This window comes from Rhopilema esculentum, chromosome 5 (genome assembly GCF_057945365.1).
Source record: "Rhopilema esculentum isolate cy_ngs chromosome 5, ASM5794536v1, whole genome shotgun sequence".
Classification (NCBI taxonomy): Eukaryota; Metazoa; Cnidaria; class Scyphozoa; order Rhizostomeae; family Rhizostomatidae; genus Rhopilema; species Rhopilema esculentum.
Window position 1 is genome coordinate 7,450,266 of NC_142819.1, and position 20,901 is coordinate 7,471,166.

At 37.5% G+C, this 20,901-nt stretch overlaps 2 protein-coding genes across 2 annotated transcripts in view; both read left to right on the forward strand.

The window, feature by feature from the left end:
• Positions 1-4,136: 4,136 nt before the first annotated feature.
• On the forward strand, positions 4,137-5,211 carry LOC135689588 (uncharacterized). Its single transcript, XM_065206873.2, has one exon. It carries the CDS (start codon positions 4,216-4,218, stop codon positions 4,960-4,962), a length of 747 nt encoding a protein of 248 aa, XP_065062945.2. The 5' UTR covers positions 4,137-4,215; the 3' UTR covers positions 4,963-5,211.
• Positions 5,212-11,093: 5,882 nt separating this feature from the next.
• LOC135689577 (uncharacterized) overlaps positions 11,094-20,901 on the forward strand; it is a 28,242-nt gene continuing 18,434 nt past the window's right edge. The window contains exon 1 of the mRNA XM_065206843.2: positions 11,094-11,704. Coding sequence (XP_065062915.1) covers positions 11,371-11,704 — 334 coding nt within the window. The 5' untranslated portion in view covers positions 11,094-11,370. The remainder of the gene's footprint in view (positions 11,705-20,901) is intronic.

Below are 20,901 nucleotides of genomic sequence, written 5' to 3' on the forward strand. Positions count from 1 at the left end.
TCTTTTATAGTGTGGAGCAAAGCCGCTTTCAACTCTCTACACTAATATGGCAATGTCTTGAATACGTCTATTTTGGAGAGATTGCAGGTTTGCTTTCATAAGGAGTTGTTCATATGACGTAGACTTACCACAATAAACAACTCCCACTAGGGCTTTTTCTTCGAGTCTCTCTATCTTTTTTATCTGCTACTTTGCAGAAGTGCAAAACTGTACTGCAGTATGTCAAGTGAGAGAGAATTGAAGATTGTTAGTTTCTCATTTGTAGGCATAGCTTGAGACATCTTGTTTGCTTCATTGTTTTCAGCAGCCATTACTTTTATCTTTATTTTGCGTTTATTGTTATTTGGAAGTACCATCGCCTTGGTATTTGTTCTAGTTTGATTTCGGATCATTGTCTTTGTACCATTGTGGAGCAATCTTATTTTCTTAATTCAAGCACATCTCAACTTCATTACCGTTCTCTCCGGAATAATAGATCTGATGATCGTCGGCATACGTGCTTATTTGACAGTGCTTTATTTTGAAGACCACGTCATTTTGAAAAATATTCCATAGCATGGGACCAAATGCTGATCCTTGTGGGCACCTCCTTGTTGTTTCCTTCCATTTGTTTCTAATGTCTCCTAGTTAGACCCAGCTCTGTCTTTTTTCAAAGTAATATATTATTAATCTCAGGGAGCCTTCGGAAAAAGACAAAGGATACAAGTTTTTTTGTCAAGGGCAAATTTCCAATACTCAATTAGCATTAACTGCGTCGTTTCTCTGCTGTTTTGCTCCTTGCATGCTGTCAAGCACGGGCTTAGTTTGTCGTCAAATGAATGTATAGCTTGCTTGCTGAGTTCCTTGAGAACTGTTACCGGCCTGTAATTTTCATAGACGTCTTTATCCTCTTTCTTGTGAACTGGTGCCCATTCTCCCTGTTTCCCTATATTTGATGAAAGAACATTAATTTTTCAGCGTTTTTCTTTTTGCTGCTGGAGAAACAGATCATTGTAGAATATGGACACACTTTTAAAAACTAATTCAAACGAAGTTAACATTTTGGAAAGACTCAGCCACAAATTTTTTGTCCATGACTCATGCAAACTTGCGCTATTCGAAATTTTATTAACTGGAATTAAATTGTCAGATCTCGTTAAACCCTTATAACAAGGGTCCCGGCATTGATGACATCAAAATTGAATACCTACTCCCATCACAAGCTGCTCACATACAGAAATGAGAGAATTACCACCGAACATGTCTTTGGTACAAAATCATATAACCGACAATAAGATCAAAAGATGAAACAGTTCACCTAATGAAGCACGATATGAGCAAAGTATTTGACTCAATAAACAAAACAACACTGATTAAAGATCTTGAAAACCTGTCATCAACAAAGACGAACTCCATCTAATGAAAATCTTACTGGATGTAAAACCGGCTGTGAAATGCAATGATCATATTGGGGAGTTCTTTAAGACGGACACAGGTGCCCCTCGAGGTGATTGTGCCAGCTCGACGGAATTCATTTTCTACCTCGCCAGAACCTTGCAGTTCAATGAACAGTCCAATGCAAGGTCATAACTACACACACTAAAAAACACAGTAAAAAAACACTCGCAGATGGAGAACATAGTCACAACATAAAACAACAGCTAAATTATATAGGGTTGGACTTTGAATAAGTAGACTACCAGAAATTCGACGAGAAATTCTCTCAAAACACAACTGTACCATAAATATCACGAAATGCAAAAGTGGCCATGTATGCGAATCTAAATGGAAAAGTTTAAACTGTTTGGTAGTTGACTAGATTCATTTTATTTATTTAAACATATTTATTCACAGCATAATTTCAGTTCTATACAAGTAAACTACAATGAAAGGTTACAATTTCTATCTAACTAAATCAAAAATTCATGCCCTAAGAATATCAATAGGATTGTCCTAACAACTGATCTTCCATGGATTCGTGCATCTAGTGTCTGTTAGTTCAAAAGGTGATTTTTAAACTTTTGTTTGAATCGTACAATGGATTCGGTACCTCTAATAAGTTGTGGGATACAATTCCAAGCTTTTGGACCTGCGTACAAGAAACTTTGTTTGGTATGCTCTAATTTCAGTCTTTGTACAGAAGACACTTGTTGTTCCTCGTGTTGTATTTTGATATGACAGACCTTTTTATGAACTTTATTTTAGGCCTTCAGGACAAAGCTTGTAGGTCATTACCGCTCTGTGAAAGGTCATCAGTTGATTTACTTCCAGGGAGTTCTTATTCCAAGCATCGATATACTCTCGCAGACTATATCAAATCGAATGCTCTGTTCTGATATTTTTGCAGAGTGCTTAGCTTAGTATCATAGAGGGGACCCCATACCACGTTACTATGCCTCAAAAGTAGCTTTCAACAAGTGCTTGATACAGTTGAGATTGTGTTTGTGTAAATGTTTTTTAGTTTCCTGAGCGATGATAGGCCGCTAGCTAGTTTACCTTTGACTGATTTATATTGTTCATTCAACTTAGCTTATCATCTACAGCAAGTCCTGGATATTTCGTTTTATGAACCTGTTTTGTTCTAGTACCATCCAAATAAAATGTTGGTAGCTCTGGCAGTTTGCTATGTCTTCGGGGATGGTCAATTACCATGAATTCAGTTTTTCGGGGTCTGTACTTACATGGGCGGATCCACACAAAAATTTGAGGGGCGCACAGTTCTGTATGGCTGAGATCTTGGCTATTAAATCAAGATTCATAGAAGTTTCATTAACAGTTGAATTTTCTGTGGATTACACTCAGGGACCACGCACAAATTCCTCAAATCAAATACAGTTCCTCCTTTTAACCTTTTTAGCATATTTTGGCACAAAGTGGTGCCACAGTTTCGAATTTCAATTAATCACTGTCTATTTTAGATTGTCTGCCACAACACATTCCATTTTGGTTCTGGTGATTTAACCTGTGTCGTCAACAAATCGAGCAGAAAAGAACTTTTGTTCATCAATAGCAAGACTTGAAGCTCTAAAATCTTAGCAAGACTTGAAACTAACGACAAGAACACTCTAACCAATGTTCCCAATGTTCACTAACATTAGATACCTTTCCAGGAGCTATCTTAGGAACAATTGTATTTAACTAGATGCGTAGGAAACATAGGGGCTAGGAGCAGTGCTTCCGCTTGAAACAAAATTTCAATGTTTGAGCATTTGGAAGGAGCACGAAGAAAATGAAAATCGGAAGCAACAAGTAAGGAAGCAATTTTTATTTGTCAACGCAGACTAAATTTTTGGCAGCTAATAAATGATGTGGACCTGCAGCTTTGGAATGAAAGAAGGAAGGAAACTGTAAGAAAGCTAAAGAAATTCGTAAGAAATTTAAGAAAAGGTTCAAAGTGCTCTAAATTTCCCTTGCTCTCTTGTTCTTGAAGAAAAATATTGCCTAGATGTTTCATAATTTTTTTCAGCTATTTTCTTCAAATCGTTTATATTGTGTTTGTTATTTTTAGACAAAATTTTGTTAGGTTTCATTAGTTCCATTTTTAAATGGAATTCAGGAGTTGTTTTGTGTCTTTCGAATTACATCATCTTTTGTTCCATACATCATAGCTAAATTGAAACAAGTTTTTGAACCAAGATTTTTGCTTGTTTACATATATGAATAAATATCCACGTAAGTTTTTCTGTCCTTTTCAAATAGTTTTATCGACATTTTTCAATAGGCACCTAGAGTTACTCTTTGTCTGAGTAACCAGGCATAACTAGGTGGTAGTTATTGCTTCTTTTGTTTTCATTTCAGGGACGAAGATAAGTGGCTAATTTTGGGGGGTCGCGGAAGGACAAAAATTCCAAATTTACCTGAGCAATATTTTTTCGAATACCGTTAAAAAGAAAACCATTATAAAACCATCATATAACAAGGGTTCAACTGAAAAATCTCTGAAAACAGTTGAGGGATTCGGTGAAAGTCGATAAATCTAGCAGGAACTAATTTTGCTAGCAGGAACTAGTTTACCACCTATTTTTAGAAGACAAATTTACTCGAGCAAAATATCTTGTCCAAACACAACTACCTTGCTATGAAAACATGCTTAGACTTGCCACTACCCAAGATTAGAAGCATCGTTATATTTTCAGTTGTTAATATTCTCCCTTCAGTATTGAGAAAGAGCACTGCTGAGGTGAGGCTCAACACGTCTGTTACATCTTAACAAAGTCAGAATTTAAACTGCAGAAAATGCAAACTTTGATTTTCTTCTGTCTGGCTGTCCAACTTTGCCATATCAATTCGGCATTGGCAGAAAGTCAGCCAGCAGTTCATGTCAAAGCCATACCAAGATCTTGTCTTGACTACCTGAGAGACGGGACAACAACGAATGGATACTACTCTATTGCCGGACCGAAAGGGGAATCTATTCATGTCTATTGCGACTTCACTTCAGAACCAGGCTCAGCATGGACCCTGGCTGTTTCATGGGCTTTTAAAAACAGCAACATGGCTGCCTTCAGAAGCACACCCTTCTCTGTGGATATGCCAGTTAACGAAAGAACGCCAAATTGGGTGGCTTACAGGCTCTCAAAAGCTCAAATGCTTTCTATCAAGGTCCATTCAACGCACTGGAGGGCTACATGCAGTTATAATAGATTGAGTAATAGCGTCGACTTCACCGATTACGTTAGAGCCAACTTACAGGCCATTGATATCACGTCCTATCTTGGGCATGGAATATGCAAGAAAGTTGAATACATCAACATTCGAGGTCATGCAGCCTATCAGAAGACCGCTAGGTTTTGGCAAGAGCTGAATACATTTATTCTACACATTGACAGTTACATTTCGGGCGATACTTGTGAGTTTGGAGCAAAGCTAGGAGCAGCTACGAGTGAAGACAATTTTGGGTTTTATGCTTCACCAAACAAGAACTTCAGATGCACTGCTTATCCAGAATCAACCACCCAGTACTGGTTTGGTGGCTACTTATGAAGCAATGACTTCAATCTTTGATTTTCAGATTTATTTAGCTGTCCTTTACACTTATATTTGACAATATGTTTTCAAATTAACTAAGGTTTCTTTTTACTTATATTTCATGACACGGCAAGTAGCAGGGAATTTCTGCTCTCTCTCTATCAAGATTGACTGATGTGTTGTTCAAGAGAACTCATTGCCCAGCGTAATTTTCTCTACTTTGCTAATGTTTTTGCTCTTGTTTAATGAGAATTTATTCCTTGCTTTAACTCTCTTCCGTTGCACATTTCTAATTTGATCGGGTCAAGCATGTCATATTTAGTCATAATAAACTCTTTAGCCCATCAACTTTGAAGAAGGCAATCTGATACTCCCAACAGTTAAAGTTAATTTGCATTTTGAAGGAATTGGGAACACTGAATGGATATCGAATTACATTTGACAAATACTGTTTTACCTTGAATATAAAACACCTTTCCTGAAGTCAAATATGCTCTGATTGCAGTTTGTCCTTTGAATCTTTGGAGCATATTTTGGCACAAAGTGATGCCACAGCTTCGTAATTAAACCAATCACTGTCTATTTTAGATTGTGTGCCACAACACATTCCATTTTGATCCTGGTGATTTAACCAGTGTGGTCAACAAATTGTCCAGAAAGTAGTTAAGTATCTTTGTTCATCAGACCACAAAGACATTGATAGTATCACTTTTTGCAGGACTTTAAGCTAATAGCAAAAACACTCCAACCACTGTTCTTAACATGAGATAGCTAATCAGGGACGATCTTGCGTAGCATTCCATCTTATCATTGGCATAGGAGATATGAGACATTGAGACAGTGGTGCCCCAAAACCAGGTAAACTGTAGCAGGTTTCAGGCTTCATTTGGGAAGCTCTACCTCAATGAAGCCATAAAATTCAGGCAAGATCCAAACAAGCTCCCTTAAACATCAACATCCGCTAAGCCCATGTAACTAGCACAAAACAGGACCTGCCATTCACTGATTTATACGGCAAAGAAGAGGCCTAGAGGCACCTTAATAGTTATTCAAGGGCATAGTCAGGGGCGCAGGCACATCTTTTGCTAATGAACTTTTGTGCTTTTGAAAATACACATTATTTCCGAAATGTAAAGCAGCCAAAAGTAAAAAAATAAATTGATCTAATGTTTCAAATGTGTTTGTGATTTTTATGAAATGAATTGAAAGGCCTTCTTTTGAGAAAGAGAATCCTGGGTAAAATAATGTTCAAAGAGTTGTGTTGTGGCCTACTTTACCGTGATGTTGGAATTATTTCAGGGCAGGAATAGGGGGCAGGTAAGAAGGGGGGAAAATTAAACATTCAGGGGGCATAATTTTTCTCATATCGTAAGTACAAAATCCAATATCTCTCCTATTCTGTAATAATATGCGCTTTTTATTTAATTACTGGATATGAGGTCACTACAAGGCAGCCAGAGCAAAAGCGATGGCCTTCCAAATTCACGCTTTTTTCTGAGGGGACATATGGTCCAGATAGACTGCCAGGAAAAAGCCGAGTAGTGAAACTGTCACACAAAATTCTAGTTCATTCACACCGCAGTTTCTGGAGGAGATTCAAGATGCTTGATTCCATTAAGTTAATTGAAAGAACACTGTATCTAGGCAATGCAGCCATGTTGAATTCCATTCCTAAGGAAGTTTGAATGGTCTTTCCACCTGTAACGAAGGGCCAATAGCATAGGGTCGAAGTCTTTGATTGGCGGACGAAATTAAATCCTCCAAACCTTATTGGCCAATCAGTGTTCGAGAATCTGACAACAAACATGTCGCACAGCTTGAAGGTTCGTGTTTCAACCATAGAGTTAAGAAAGTTCTTAACTCTATGGTTTCAACCTGAAACCGTATACCTCGAAACAGGATTTAGCTACCAAATAAGTTTATTATATCATTACAGGTTGATATTAAAACATGTTTGAAATAATTGAGGTTTGAACAATTTATTGGCATAGTATACATGGCAAAGCCACAATAGATTGGGAAGGCTCCTGAGGGCAGCTAAAAATAACAGCGTCTAGAAACGGAAAGACAATATAGGCGTCTAAGAGGGTTAGAATTGGATTAGAAAGTATCGAAATAGAAGTTCTGTTATTAGAAACTAGTGGTAGCGCTAGAGAGGGGCAGAGTGCTACAGCCCCTCGGTAGGAGTGGCTAGTCCCCCTATCGGAAAGTACTCTGAGAAACTTTTAGATTTGATCAGAGCAAGATTTCGTTGTGCTCATAACCAGAAATTGGATAACTGTAGATTATCCCATTGAGTTAAAAAGTATTCTATAATTCTAGGTTCTCTTAAACGATGTTTTTTTTAGTTTTCGATCTAAAAAGTGTCTTTGAACCACACACGTCCCTATGGTATTCTCTTTCTTACTTTACCGAACTGTTTTACGTTTTAGCCATTTATTGTACCTGTTGTATCATAGACTTGGCAAGGCCTTTTGGAAGAAATCAATTTTTGTCTATTTAATTGCGAAAATTGTACATTTACATATACTTTGAATGGATGGATTGTCAAATGCGAAGTGCAGTTGCCCTAAAATGGGTTGTGTAAATCATAGGTAAGACGGATAGACAACCTAACTCACCATAGTATCATATTTAAAACATTTCTAAACATCTTCTCCTGCGCCCAACCAAATTTGTCACTACTACCTAAGGGTGCTAGAACGTTGATTGTTAACGATCAGATGGGACCAAGTCTAGAAGCAGAAGTTCAAGTTCTCGCTCTGATTTCCAACCCTTCCTCCTCCCGCGTCCCTTTCGGAAAATCAAGCCTCTCCGTCAGAAAGTTTCTGGCGGCACCACTGTAGACAATTGGAGAATGGAAAACATAAAGATGAATATCTGTAAAAGGCACTCAAATCAAAGATTAAGTGCACCCAACAATTCTAGGTTTACTTATACGGTATACGTTTGTAAGAAAATTGAGCGAACGCCTGTGGAAAGTATAATATGATATTGTGTGACTTCATACGCTTTTAAGAAATAAGAAAGCTGTACCTGAGATTTTAAAATTTTGAAGTTATACCTTTACTAAATCATTGCAGGGCCACTAAGACTATCAAATTATAAGTCATAAAATTGTCGGAACTCATCTTCAACAACAAAGTGCATTAAAGAAAATCTATGGCCTGAAAAATTAGGTCCCAGTTCTGATCTACCTCTTAACGTCATAACTTTACTTTAGACTTTGCTTGATAGCTTCATAAAACAATAAAAAGTATTGTTGAAAGAACCAACTAAATCAATTTAAAGCTATTAGATTAAAGATTTGCAACATTCAGCATTGACTTTTTGCCAGCGTCAACAGGAAAGCCTCAAATGGGACCAAGTCTTTAATTCTATTTTCATCTCAATCAGATGCAGCCACTTCTCCAATCATTTCTCTCTTATTCTACAACTGAAATTTGAATATTATGGTAAATAGTGAATAGCAAAGCAGTAGAAAAATTGAGAATATGGTTATTGTGATGGCCAGTGCAATCTCTCGCTAGATACCTGTAGTATTATAATTATTATTGTTGCATGACAATTCCCCTATGAAGTAGTACTCTGAAGTAACGTTTAGTGTATTGTAGTGTATTGTAGATTATTTAATGTTAGTTTCTACAATAATGAATATACACTAATTAAGACTAACATGAAGCAATTTCAAGGATTGCATAAGACAGTTCAGTTACTGCAAAATGAGCATGCACACTTGTTTTCAAGAAACCAAGTTTTGATCAAATTCTTAAATTGTCTAGTATTTTGTGCTGTCTTTATTGATTCCGGGAGTGAATTCCAGATTTTAGGCCCTTGAAAACTTAATGATCTGATCCGTTATTGGTGGTTCTGGCTTCTGGAATGTCAAGGGGGTTTTGAGCCGAAGGCAAAGTGTAACTACTGAACAGGGCCTATTTTAAGAAATTTTTAATACTGCACATTTATAACTACATTTTTTATAGGAAATTTTGTTGTTGCAATTTTTGGAAATTTCTAGTCATTTCGTTTTGTTTCTTTTCATAAGAGAGTCTTTCCGCTGGTCATACGAGATTTGCATTACATGACCTCTATATCGAACTGACGTGGAAAATTCACATTTTGTGAACAAAGCGAGAATCTGTGATAGCGGCAATTAGACATTTTCACAAATCCCAAAATTCAATACTGCACATTTTCGAAATCAATACTGCACATTTTTAAATTAATACTGCACAAAGTGTGTAATACTGCACACTTAAATAGGCCCTGCTACTGAACCTGAACATCGGCTTGAACCTGATGAAGAGCATCAAAAACGTTGTACAAGCTATTTTACATACCTTTCTCAATGAACCTTTTTCAATTTGTCATTCTGTAAGCACGTTTCTAAAATTACTCTTAAGTCATCCGTTACAAAATGTTCAAATCCCTACAACTGTCTTTTGTAATCGAATATTCCCTTTAGGAAACGAAACAAACTAGCTGAATCAAGGACCTCGAAAGCGGGGGGCTACATGGGCACTAACCCTTCCCCCATAAGCAAAAATATACTTGAAAGCATACAAAAATCGCCCTTGGCTTTTAGCATGCTTAGCCCCCTATCTGTAAATGCTCCGCGATCTTTGATTTGAACTAAATACAAGCTTGATAGGTATACCTAAAACTTGGTAAAAGCCATTCTAGTCTTCTTTCTTGAAAAGGCTCTTCTTGATCATTTCTTAAATTTTTCCTATTTTGAGTGTGAATATTATTATACAGTCTTCTCTAATAAAAATCCTGTGAATTTTTTAGCTCGATTAACAAAATTGTTTTAATGTGCAATTATTCTTTAAAATTATTTTTCAATTGCTGGGGAATTTACCCGACAGAGGAAGTCTTTTTTCAGAATTGCCTTGTGTTTGCCGGAGCAAGATTATGATAAGTCAATATATGGCGCGAAAAAAGGAATCGAGCTGACTTACCGTTAGTCCTTGAACATGCCTCTTGGCAAATATGGCACAAAATAGTTTTAGATGGTGGCTTATTCGAGCGGTGCCTTATTCGAAGGAAGAGACTTATCTACTGGCAGCCAAAAATATTACAAGGGCATATTTTGTTGTCCTTTCTAGGCTGGTCAGTATTTTTAAAGATGCAGATGTATTGGGATATACTACCTATTGTTGTTGAGGCAATATCTTAGCACAGAATTAGCCCATGGGGATAATTCGGAGATAGCTAGGGGCTAACTTCGCAAAAGCATTGTAGATTGGGAGCTTACTCGAGGGGAGGGACTTATTCTAAGGTGGGGGCTGATTCCAGGGCTTACGGTACACCTGCACTTTGCATTTATCGTCCTACCCTCGGTGCCAAAGTCTCAGAGAATCAAAGGATGAAGAATGGGTTTGCAATCCCTTTCCCCCGTTCTTCATCCTTTGACTATCTGAGGCTCTGGCACCGAGGGTAATATCGTCCTTGTCCACCTATGGTTTTCTTACTTCAGAGCCCGCCTCAAATAAGAGTCCACCTTCTTTGAAGCAACCCTTTTAAGCAACGTCCCAAAGGGGGGATCTTTTGGTTAAGCCTTTTTTACCACCTGAAACGCAGTACTGGGGGGAAGGGGGGTTTGAGCCCCTTAATAATTGTCAAACTGTCGCATATTTCCTTTTGAACAGTGTACTGAATCGAAAGCAAAAACTGGTTCCTTTTTATTAAACTCCTTTGGAGCTTTGAAATAATCATCCCCATCAATAAGCCACAACCAAGAAGGATCCATACGAGTCCTGAATTTATTTACAAATGAACGGGCGCATACGTATGTGTATACGTTTATACGTATGTGTATACGGTATACGTTTGTGCTTGCATATGAATGATTGCACAGACCAGGCTATTTAATCACCCTTATAAATCGAATCTACTTAACAAATGGTAATTCCCTAAATAAACTTTGTTTGTCCTTGTAATTATCATTTAAGCATATGCGCAGCTTAGTAGAAGCAGATAGTTAATTTTGAAAAGGGTGCAGGCATTTTCCACAAATGCACCTTTGGTACGAATCGTCTTTTCAAAATAAATTTTTCGACCAAAATTCCTTGTCTCTTCTCAGTGGAAATCCCGTCTGCGTTGATAAAACCAAAAGACTTCAAGTTTTCTGTCAAAACTTGATAATTGCAGTATCAGACGAATCTCCATATACTTGAGTTTGCTACACAAAACATTGGGGGATCGGCATTTTTATGAAGATGACTGACAGGAAATCGGTATGAATTGTTGAGAATTGTCGACGAAACAACAACACTCGAATTAGTCTCGTGTATCAATTAACAATCGCTTACGGCGGAATATAAATAAAACCGCAGCTCTCTAGCTATCTGGTGAGCAGAGGATTTGGGGAAGTCATTTTAACGCTCCTGCGAGCTCGCAGTTATCTCACATATACTGAGAATGGCCGTGCACGGGCCCGCTGTATATAAATTTCTAGTGTTGCTTTTAGTTTCTCGAGAATTAAATGCACTGACCCTCTTAGAAGGAGTTGGAAATGGACGTAAAGGAATCCCGGAGGATGCGTTAACTTTTGAGGAACTTTTACAGCCGATTAAAGGCCAGAAGCAGAGCCAGACAGAAACGGGGAAGAATGCGAAACCATCGAAGATTGACAAAGTTATTAGTTTGCTGGAAAGCTTGCAGTCACAAGTTGATGAACTAAAAGCGAGCGTAGAGAGTGTCCAAAGAATGCAGGAGGTCTTGAATGAAACAAGAAAAGAATGCCATCTGCAAGGTATGATTAGAATGAAAATTGTCTCGGTTAACCGTGTTCAGGATTTTATCAGTATAAGCCTACGGTAAGACATGGGGCGATTGCATGTTTATCTTTGAATTGAGCATTCAACCAGAATCCTGAACTAGGATCAATCCTTTTTAAACAAATACGGAAAGGCATAAGTCTACATTTAATATAGCACAGGTGATTTGAGAGACAAAATAATAAGCCGAACGGGAAATACATAAATTCTCCTCTGAACACTTTAATATCGAGCGGCCCTGTTCGAGTAATGCCTTGTTATTGTTGCTCAGGCCAAATAGCCTTGAGCTGTCAATTTGACAACTAACCATACCGTTTATCTTGTCGACGATTCCGCTATCACCATCGAATATTCTAATGAGTTCAATAAGTGGAACTTTTTTAAGCTCCTTCATTGTGGCATTTCGATCTGCTTAACGCCAAGTGTTTTTCTCTGTGAGGTTTCATCCAGTTTTTCTATCCTTTAACTCACTCAGTGAAAGTCTTTGCACTTTATTAAGTTAGCTCTTATTAGGTTAGAAAGTTCGATTTTCATGTTAAAATTTCAACGATGCCTTTTTAGTGATTTTATTAATCGCTGTAATAATCTGATTGTCCGAGATGGTACTCGAAAAGATATTTCGTCAAAAGACAGAACATGGGTTTTCGTGCCGATAACACTTAGCGAATTTTGAATATCATGCTGAAGGAGAAGTCTGATTGATAAACACTTTATGATTTGTTGGAGGGGGGAGGGGGGGGGGGCATTTCTACGTAGACATGCTCAATTCAGCTTGTCACAAAAACCAACGATAAAATTTGAATTTATGGATAAAAATAATGTATAAATATCCGAAACGGAATGAATAATTCACACGAAAATGTTTTCGGCAGTGGTGTAAAAGGTGGGAGGGGGTGGGGGTAATCGCAACCATTGCAAGAAGACCGTTGCTGAATAGGTTTTTTTGCGGCATGCAGACATCGTCACAATGAAGTTCATTCGTCCGCAACTTTTAGAATAACAATATAATTTTCACGCTTCTTTACAGCAGAATTCCCAATTCTACGAACTATCCCACGAACTATCCCATTATGGAATGTTGTTTCTACCGCAATCCTTGAATTTCAGAAAAAAAACTTAAACTACATACAGCACTCTACTTTTGTCTGCTTCTAGGCACTAAAGAACTGCCCCACTTTCAAATGATTTGATAAATTTAAAGTGAAAAGGAAAAAAGACTCTTCGTATCTCCACTTACTCACAATCGTAAGAAAATAACTCTCTGTATTTAATAATTAACTTTCAACTAACATCTGACCATGAAGTGATAAAATCTGCAACGACTGAATGCAATTTCAATGGTCACGACAAAACCATATAATCCAGGGTGGAATCCATGTAGACGTCACGCCAGATATTGGCCAGTAAATTACCCGTATTTTTTTACAAGAAACTAAGGTCCGGTGCTGGTAGGCAGTTTCTTAAATTTTCTGGTCATTTTGCTATCAAAAGTTTTTTTCATGTTTCTTTTCTTAGGCGATGGATATTTTAAACGTGCTTCCAAGGCAAAGTAAATAGTTCACTCACATTCAGAGATAAACTAACAAAGGAATTTTGTTTTCATAGAATGGCTAACTCTGTTAAGATCTGTAAACTGTTGAGCTCATTGAACTTCAACAATGTCAAGTTGAAGTCAAAGCCAATTTTTTTTAATGGTAACTTCTTGAGTGTTCAATTTACTGGGAATGAATGCAAACTGCATAGGTGTAGTGTTGCAATATCAAGCGATGTTAAATGTCAAGACTGTTTCGAGTTTCTACTCGGAAAATTAAAGCTGCAAATCATAAAAGTTGCTTAGCTTTTTTCAACTTGGGTAGGGTTGAACTTTGACTTCGAAAAAATGAGCCTTGACTTCGAAAAATTGAGCCTTGACTTCGAAAAATTGAGCCCACCGTTTCTTACAACCTGTTTCTTACAAAAAATTAGTGTGCCCCGCAGGACGTGATTGCAATGAGTCCCCATCAAGTATGTGGCCTTTGATTGAAAATACCAAAATATGTTTGCCTGAGAATGAAAGGCAAGTTAGATTTTGGACCCCTCAGGCTCCATAGGAAATCCGCCACTGTTTCTTGGAAGTTTAGAAATTTGTTGGAGAGTTAAAATTTGAAGTATTAATGTAAACTCACGATAGCTTTATCAAGTTGACGCAGGGACGTAAATTGAAACTAACTGATATTTTATTGGGGAGGGGGATGAAGGGTACGAAATTTTCAACTGACAGTTAAGAGAAAATGCTCGGGATTGGCGTTATTTTTTGTTATAATCTAACGTAAGTAAAAAGTGGAGTTTCGACTTACACGTTACTATTATTCTTATATGTCCAACTAATTCATAGAATTTAATATCCCCAATCTACAGGGACGTGCGGGGTGTAATATCCCCAATCTACGAGCGTGGGTTAATTTGTCAAGAGTTCCCGCAGCCCTGTAGTTTTAGCTCAGGGAATAGTAGTTTAACGGAAAAAACAATTTATCATTTCATGCTTGATAGAATATGTAAGTATAATTGTTTTCACATTTTGAAAATATTTATAAAGATCCTTACTAGGTTTGTAAACATTGCTGAAAACCTTTCAAATTTTTAACGACATTTGAAGGACACTTTGAACCTTACGTAAAAAATTTAAAATTGCTATGCCTGAAGGGCCTAACCAACCAGGACTATTGTGCTCAAGAGAGAGAGAGAGAGAGAGAGAGAGAGAGAGAGAGAGAGAGAGAGAGAGAGAGAGAGAGGGGAGGGGGGGTATTTAGGTGCCATTTGCCGACAAATTTGGTGAACGAATCCTTTATTTGCCGACAAGCTTGAAAATTTTGCCGACGAGACGAAGCATCCCTAAATGACAAAAAACTGTATCACACCCCCCCTCTCCAAGTTCCGCCGTAGTGACGGCCTTGCGCCCAATTAAAGAGCACTGATGCACCGTGTTTTGACAAAGGAGAGAAATTCCAGTGTTGTAGTCAGAGCAGGGATGGGCAACCTACAACCCGCGGTCCGGAATCCAGCCCGGCCGGGAAGAGAATTTATGTTGCCCGCGAGATGATATAATCATGTTATAATTTCTTTGGATGGAACGAGCACGTTTGTCTCTATAAAACCATGTCAAAGTTGCTAGTGCACCAGGGCCAATATCCGATAAATTGGTGTTTACTTGTACCAAGGTGAATGGCTCGACCTAAAAAGCCGATATCGTTGACTGGAGGATTTTTCTGTATTTTCTTCCTAGGATGATTTCTCCAAACCATGAATTACATCCTTTTAATTTTGGATTTTTTGAGTTTTTCCTTTTGCCCTTACGATTGCACTAAGGGTCTTATCTTGTAAACCCAGGTTAATAACTGTAATGTGTGATAAATTCTGATTTTTCGTTTAACTGATTGAAGTTTTTTTTATGCGATGATATTTTAGAGAAAAGTTTTTCTCTTTCGGCTATATTTAGTTTGCATCTCATGAGGCAGTATATTTCATCTTCCACCTCCCCACATTATAAACAGATCCGTTGATCTGGGCTCTTTTTTGACCTATGGTATCTCTGAGTTTCTATCTCTAATTTATGGTCAGATAGTCTGAATTTGCTGATAGTCTTTCGTATGGTCTGACTTTTTGTTTCTGTTACATAATTCTTGATTTTAACAGAGTTACACAAAAAGCAACAGGTTATCCTTTAGGGGTCTAGGTCTTCCGCTTCGGAGGTCTAGGTCTAGGCGTTTCTTTGATATAGTGTTAAATTCCCCTCAAAAGAAGAGTCCATTGCCTTAGTTCAGATTAGTTCTGAGTCATCATAAAGATAAGAGCAACATGATTTCTAACCAATTAACTTTTTAAATCTTCAATTTCATTTCTTTCATTGATTAAGTAAGGTTTTATAAATGTAATTATTAATTTTTCATTCTTAATGGCTTTTTATTTTAAATTTTTGTAAAGTAGGCCTAAACCAGCTTCTACATAAACTGTACATAGATAGCTATATTATACCCGCCTAGCGCCTACTGTAAATAAATCGATTATTATCATTGTTATTATTATTATTATTTTCATTATTAACTGCAATTCATTAATTTGGACTGTCCTTTAGGTAATGAATAGTACGGAGCTCTTCAATCTTTGTGGCAATTTGAAAGTCTTTTATTCTTAAAATGTTTTTGTTTTTGATTTTTTCCTACACTACAGCTAGAGATGAGTGGTTTGTAGAGCTCCAGGCGTTCCTTAACATGGCTCTGCAGTTTTCTGGATCGAGGAAATCAGATTAATTTGAGATTTCAATAACATGCCAAAGGAGTTTAATGTGAAATTAACATTGGCAAACCACTTCATTGTTTTAACATAATAGAGGATTTGTTTGAAATAAATTAAAATTTTTCATCATTATTCATTCAGTAAGGTCAGAGCATAGTTGGTCAGAGTTGGTCAGAGTTGGTCAGGGACGCCGGGGCACATCTTGGAGTAGGGGGGAGGCTCTAGGTGTTTCTCCCATAATCTTTGATGCCACTACCTGAATACCATATCCCTTTCACACCTCCCCTTATAGTATCTCAATAGGAAATTTCAGATAAATCCGCTCGGTTGAAGAAACGCTTTAGGTATTTCAAAGACCTTCATGTCATAAAATCTACAAAGGATCAAGCAATGGTAGTTGCTACGTTGGTTAAATATGATATTCCTTGATATGAATGAGGGTAAACAAACCAATGATTTGAAGATTTGAAGATTTGAAGATTTCTTATTGGCACTAAATCTAAAAATCCAGGCCCTCTTTAGGTAAAATTGTGCCTTGTGTCCATTTTACCTAAAGTTTCTCGGTAAAAGCATCAACTGAAATTCACTATGAGCTCCAGATTTTTTTAACATTCGAAAGGCATGATAAGATGGAAAGAGGGATCTAAATCGACAACCAGTTCTGCTTGTTACCTAACTTTAGAAGTAACTGACAACATGACATTTTTTAAGACCACGGCAAATTTGTACCATTTTTTTTATCTCCTGTTCAATTCTTTTGCAAGAGAATAATTTTCAATAGGACTAGGAGGATTGCTTCACTGAAATGTGTATAAACGAGTGCATTTTCCAGAGAACTAGAAGCATTAAAATTCGAAAATTTTCTTACTCCTTTGGCGGCAACCATGGTGCCGCATCGGGTAGTAACTAAATCCTTCCCTTATTATTGTGTAATACATCCTTCCGTCAATCCCGATATAAAGATTTGAAAAAACTATTAGGAAAGCCCGTTATTATTGCATAAAAGAGTTAGATTGACAAAATGTATTGCAGAGGTTTGTGACAGCAACTAAAGAATTTCAGGAAAAATTTCTTAATCATCTAAATATGTAGTCCAAGTAAATTTGACGGCCCTGTGTTGGCTATATATAGCAACCAATTTCGAATCTGTTCGAATTATTGATAGTTCTCAGTGCCGTCGGAACGAGAATTATATTTGGGGGGGGGGGGCGCTGCCCCTTGTATTCCTTCTCACTCAGTACACTGTTAAAAAGGAAATATACTACAGTTTGACAATTATTGGGGGGCTCCAGCCCCCCTCAGCCCCCCGGTTCCGACGGGCCTGGTTCTACAGGCATCATTATAAAGAGGAGAACCCTTTGTTTGATTGAATTAGAAAATATTTTATTTTGCAAGTAGTTAAATCTATCGTATTTTGACTGATATTTCCATCATAGTTTACAAAAGTGATTCCTACGTAAATAACCAATATATTGTGACCTTCTTTAGGGTCCTAGCCATCATTTCGTAAACAGGATATCGAGGTTCCTGTGTTTGATGACGTTTTTCATGAAAGCAGGCATTTGTCTGAAATAGATCACTTATACGCAACTCGTTTGCAAACAAAAGACCATTGACGCGCCAGTAAATAAGACGGAATTAGCCCACAAAGCCGCTGTTGCACACATCGGGACGCACGAGAGTCGTCTGTGATGTCATGTGCTCTATTTTTGTTAAAAGCGTATCTTGAGTCACTCTGTAACTGAGTATCTGTTAACACAAGACTCTGTTGCCAAAAAAATTAAGAAAATTAAAAAACCAACTGATATTTTCATCTTTCCGACCAAAGAACATTCAAGACACTGTCAAACATTTTAATTTTGTGCCTCATTTGACGTTGCTCTAATTTTTGTTCATTATATCATTCATTGGAGGAGCTGTCATTCTTTAATCATGTATGACTTTTTTGTCATTCAACTATTAATAGACGGTACATGTTTAGGTTTTTGAGCCATTTGCATTTGTTTGTGCTAGATTTCAATTCATTTGTGAGAGCGCTGACCACAGGGATGCTTGCGTTACTTTTTGTTCTAGAACTTGTGCAAAAGTTTCATTTATGGGTCGGTCAATTGGAAAATTACTTTTTTTAGTTCAAGAGATTTTGACTTGTTTTTTGTGTTCAATATGTGAAAATTTTGGAGAAATGGAGAAAAATTACAAATTATCTTGTGAAGGGAGGGGGTGGGGATGGGGGCTGAGAGTGTGGAGAAAAATGATGTATTCGGCTCAATTTTTATGACATAATTATTTGTTGAGGTTGACGGTTTGTACCCTAGCCTGAGCACCCCTATCCTAAATATATATGAGTACCCTCTGTGCGGAATGCCCTTACAGCAAGATAGCTTTATGATTCACGATTCTCACAGCACGCATTACTCATGCTCTGTCCTGGAAAACTGCTGGCAGGATTTCACCTTTATCTCGGGCTTTATCTTTTCCGTGATAATCTAATTCAATAAGTTTTCAAATAGACTTAAAGATTATTTGATCGGGCAAGTAACAAAATTTCAAGAGGAAAGGACTACAGACCACAAAAACAAAACGTTGCTAGTTTGTATGTATCAATACAATTTACGGCTTCATTTTGGAAACCCAAAACACCTATCTACGGCATTTTTTAGTTCAGATAAGGACCTACCATCATACTTTTTACAAGTTTTTTTATTGTTGTGTTTGTAATTTTTAAGCCCTGTCCACACTACCCAAACTAACCCAGGTTCGCCCCGGGTTGAATTTAACTTAGGGCGAACCCTGTTTTGTCCACGCCTGATTTTCATGTTTTGTAATGTGGACCAAAAGTCAGGGCTAACCACTAACCCAGGTTAGTTAATGCTACGCACGCAACAAACAACACAATTACAACAACAACAACAAAACAACGACAACAAAACAAATATTCCACAAACACGATCAAGATGGAAGTTGCCGAAGTCGCAGTCTATTGCATTTTGCCTAAATGTTTTCCTGGCAATGCAATTTGGTCAAAAAGAAATATCAAATGGCACGCCAGTCAAGATTAAACAGAATATTGGCTGCATCTCGCAAACGGATTCGACAGTATAAGAGATTCGGATCACAGGGGAGGAAGAAATTTGAAACATATCTTAAAGTATCACTTTAGAGTGGAAAGAAAATACTACTGTAAAACCCGAAGTAAAAACTGATGGGACTCGTTTTGAGGCATATGATTGGTGGCATATGATTGGTGGCATGCGTTACAAAATCAACCCAGGTTAGCCCCAGTTTTGTGTCCACACTAGAAATTCATAACACTAACCTGGGTCGAACCCACCTCTGGAGATGGGATAAACTAACCCAGGGCGAACCCAGGTTAGTTGTGTCCACACTGCAAAATTTAATCTGGGTTAGCGGAAATCTGGAGCGATTCCGGGTTAGTTTATACAGTGTGGCCAGGGCTTAAGACAATACAAAGCGCTAGAACTTGTAGATGATTTCGCCGCAAAAATCGTTTTGGTTGAAGCTCTTCACCATCAGTCGCTAGCCACGGCCAAATCCTTTATGAAAACGTCCTCCCCCAAAGAGCCTACAGGGTGGCGCCGCCATTTATTGAAAAACATATTGTTTCTGATACGATGACTAAATATTTTTTATATGTCAGAAATCTACTATAAAGGACAACTGTTTTTCTTAATTTGAATTGTTATCCCAGTAGAAAAGGGTCCTATGTCATTTGATTTATGATAGGATATAAACAGACCCTGGGTTATATACAAATTGTGTCTGCAGTGAACATGATTGGAGTTCGGCATAAAAACACATTCAAGGGCATTCCAATTGGCATTATCGATGCAAATTTGGTTGGTGAGACGAGTCAAGATTCAAATTGCCTAGGGCTGCTGTTCTATCCATTTGCTCGAACCAATTGGAACAATTTGTAATGTGCACATGCGCATTAGGGTGAAAGCCCATTGGCTTACATCTCAAAGCGCAAGGCATCTCAAGGCAATCAAAACTATTATATATCAAAGCTGCATCATATAAACTAGAGTTCCCTTCTCATTTTTTTCTCCAGACATCCTTTTCCCCCGTAAGAGACACGGATGTTCCTCATACAGTACACTTTTTTTTGTAAGAACAGCACACACTTCATTGTAAGAACAATTGGCTCACGTTTCAGCCTGGCGTTTCATATTTTTCGTAAAAGTTTCAGTCTCACCTGTTTCGTATTTTGTTTCTAATTTTTTAAATAGAATTTCCTGTTCATAGAAGTATCTGCACATGACCTGAGCTTGATGAAGTAATTATTGCTCTCTTGCTTATCGCTTTCTTTTTTCTGTTTTTATTCTTTCATTTTTAATTTTTTGCTGGTTTTTTTTCTTGAGTTTTGTTGAATTTCGGCCTGTCTTGAATCTTGCTGTTCTTATTTCTTGGGCAAATCTCAGCTTTTTTATATAAGGGTTGTTCTTATAGAAAAAGAGTGTATACATTTGAGATGTGAAAATGACGTCTTCGCTTTAAACTGCGCGCGTGAATTTAATGCAAAATTTTGAAATTGAACGGAACTTTGAGCAAATTCTGATCCGTCTCCCCAAATAATAGAGAGTTTTCATGAACCATCGAGCTCTCTGCCGGAAATCTCCATAGCGACGGACTCACTGGTAACTCCTATTTACAAAGAGTGTCAAACTATTCTTGGTCAAGACTTGCAGCTAAGCTACGTTAACTAAAGTTGCATTGTCTTATCAATTTTCAATCAAATTAGATCATGACAACGATAAGACTTCTAGACTTGAAATCTAACTCCAAAAGTGTTCAATCTTGTTATGAATACAACTATCAGCAGACAAATTATGTTTAGACATTGACAGAAAGTGACAAATGACACATGAGTTCTCATTCC

Coding starts and splice junctions, on each gene's coding strand:
- LOC135689588 (XM_065206873.2), top strand. CDS start 4,216: ATGCAAACTTTGATTTTCTTCTGTCTGGCTGTCCAACTTTGCCATATC.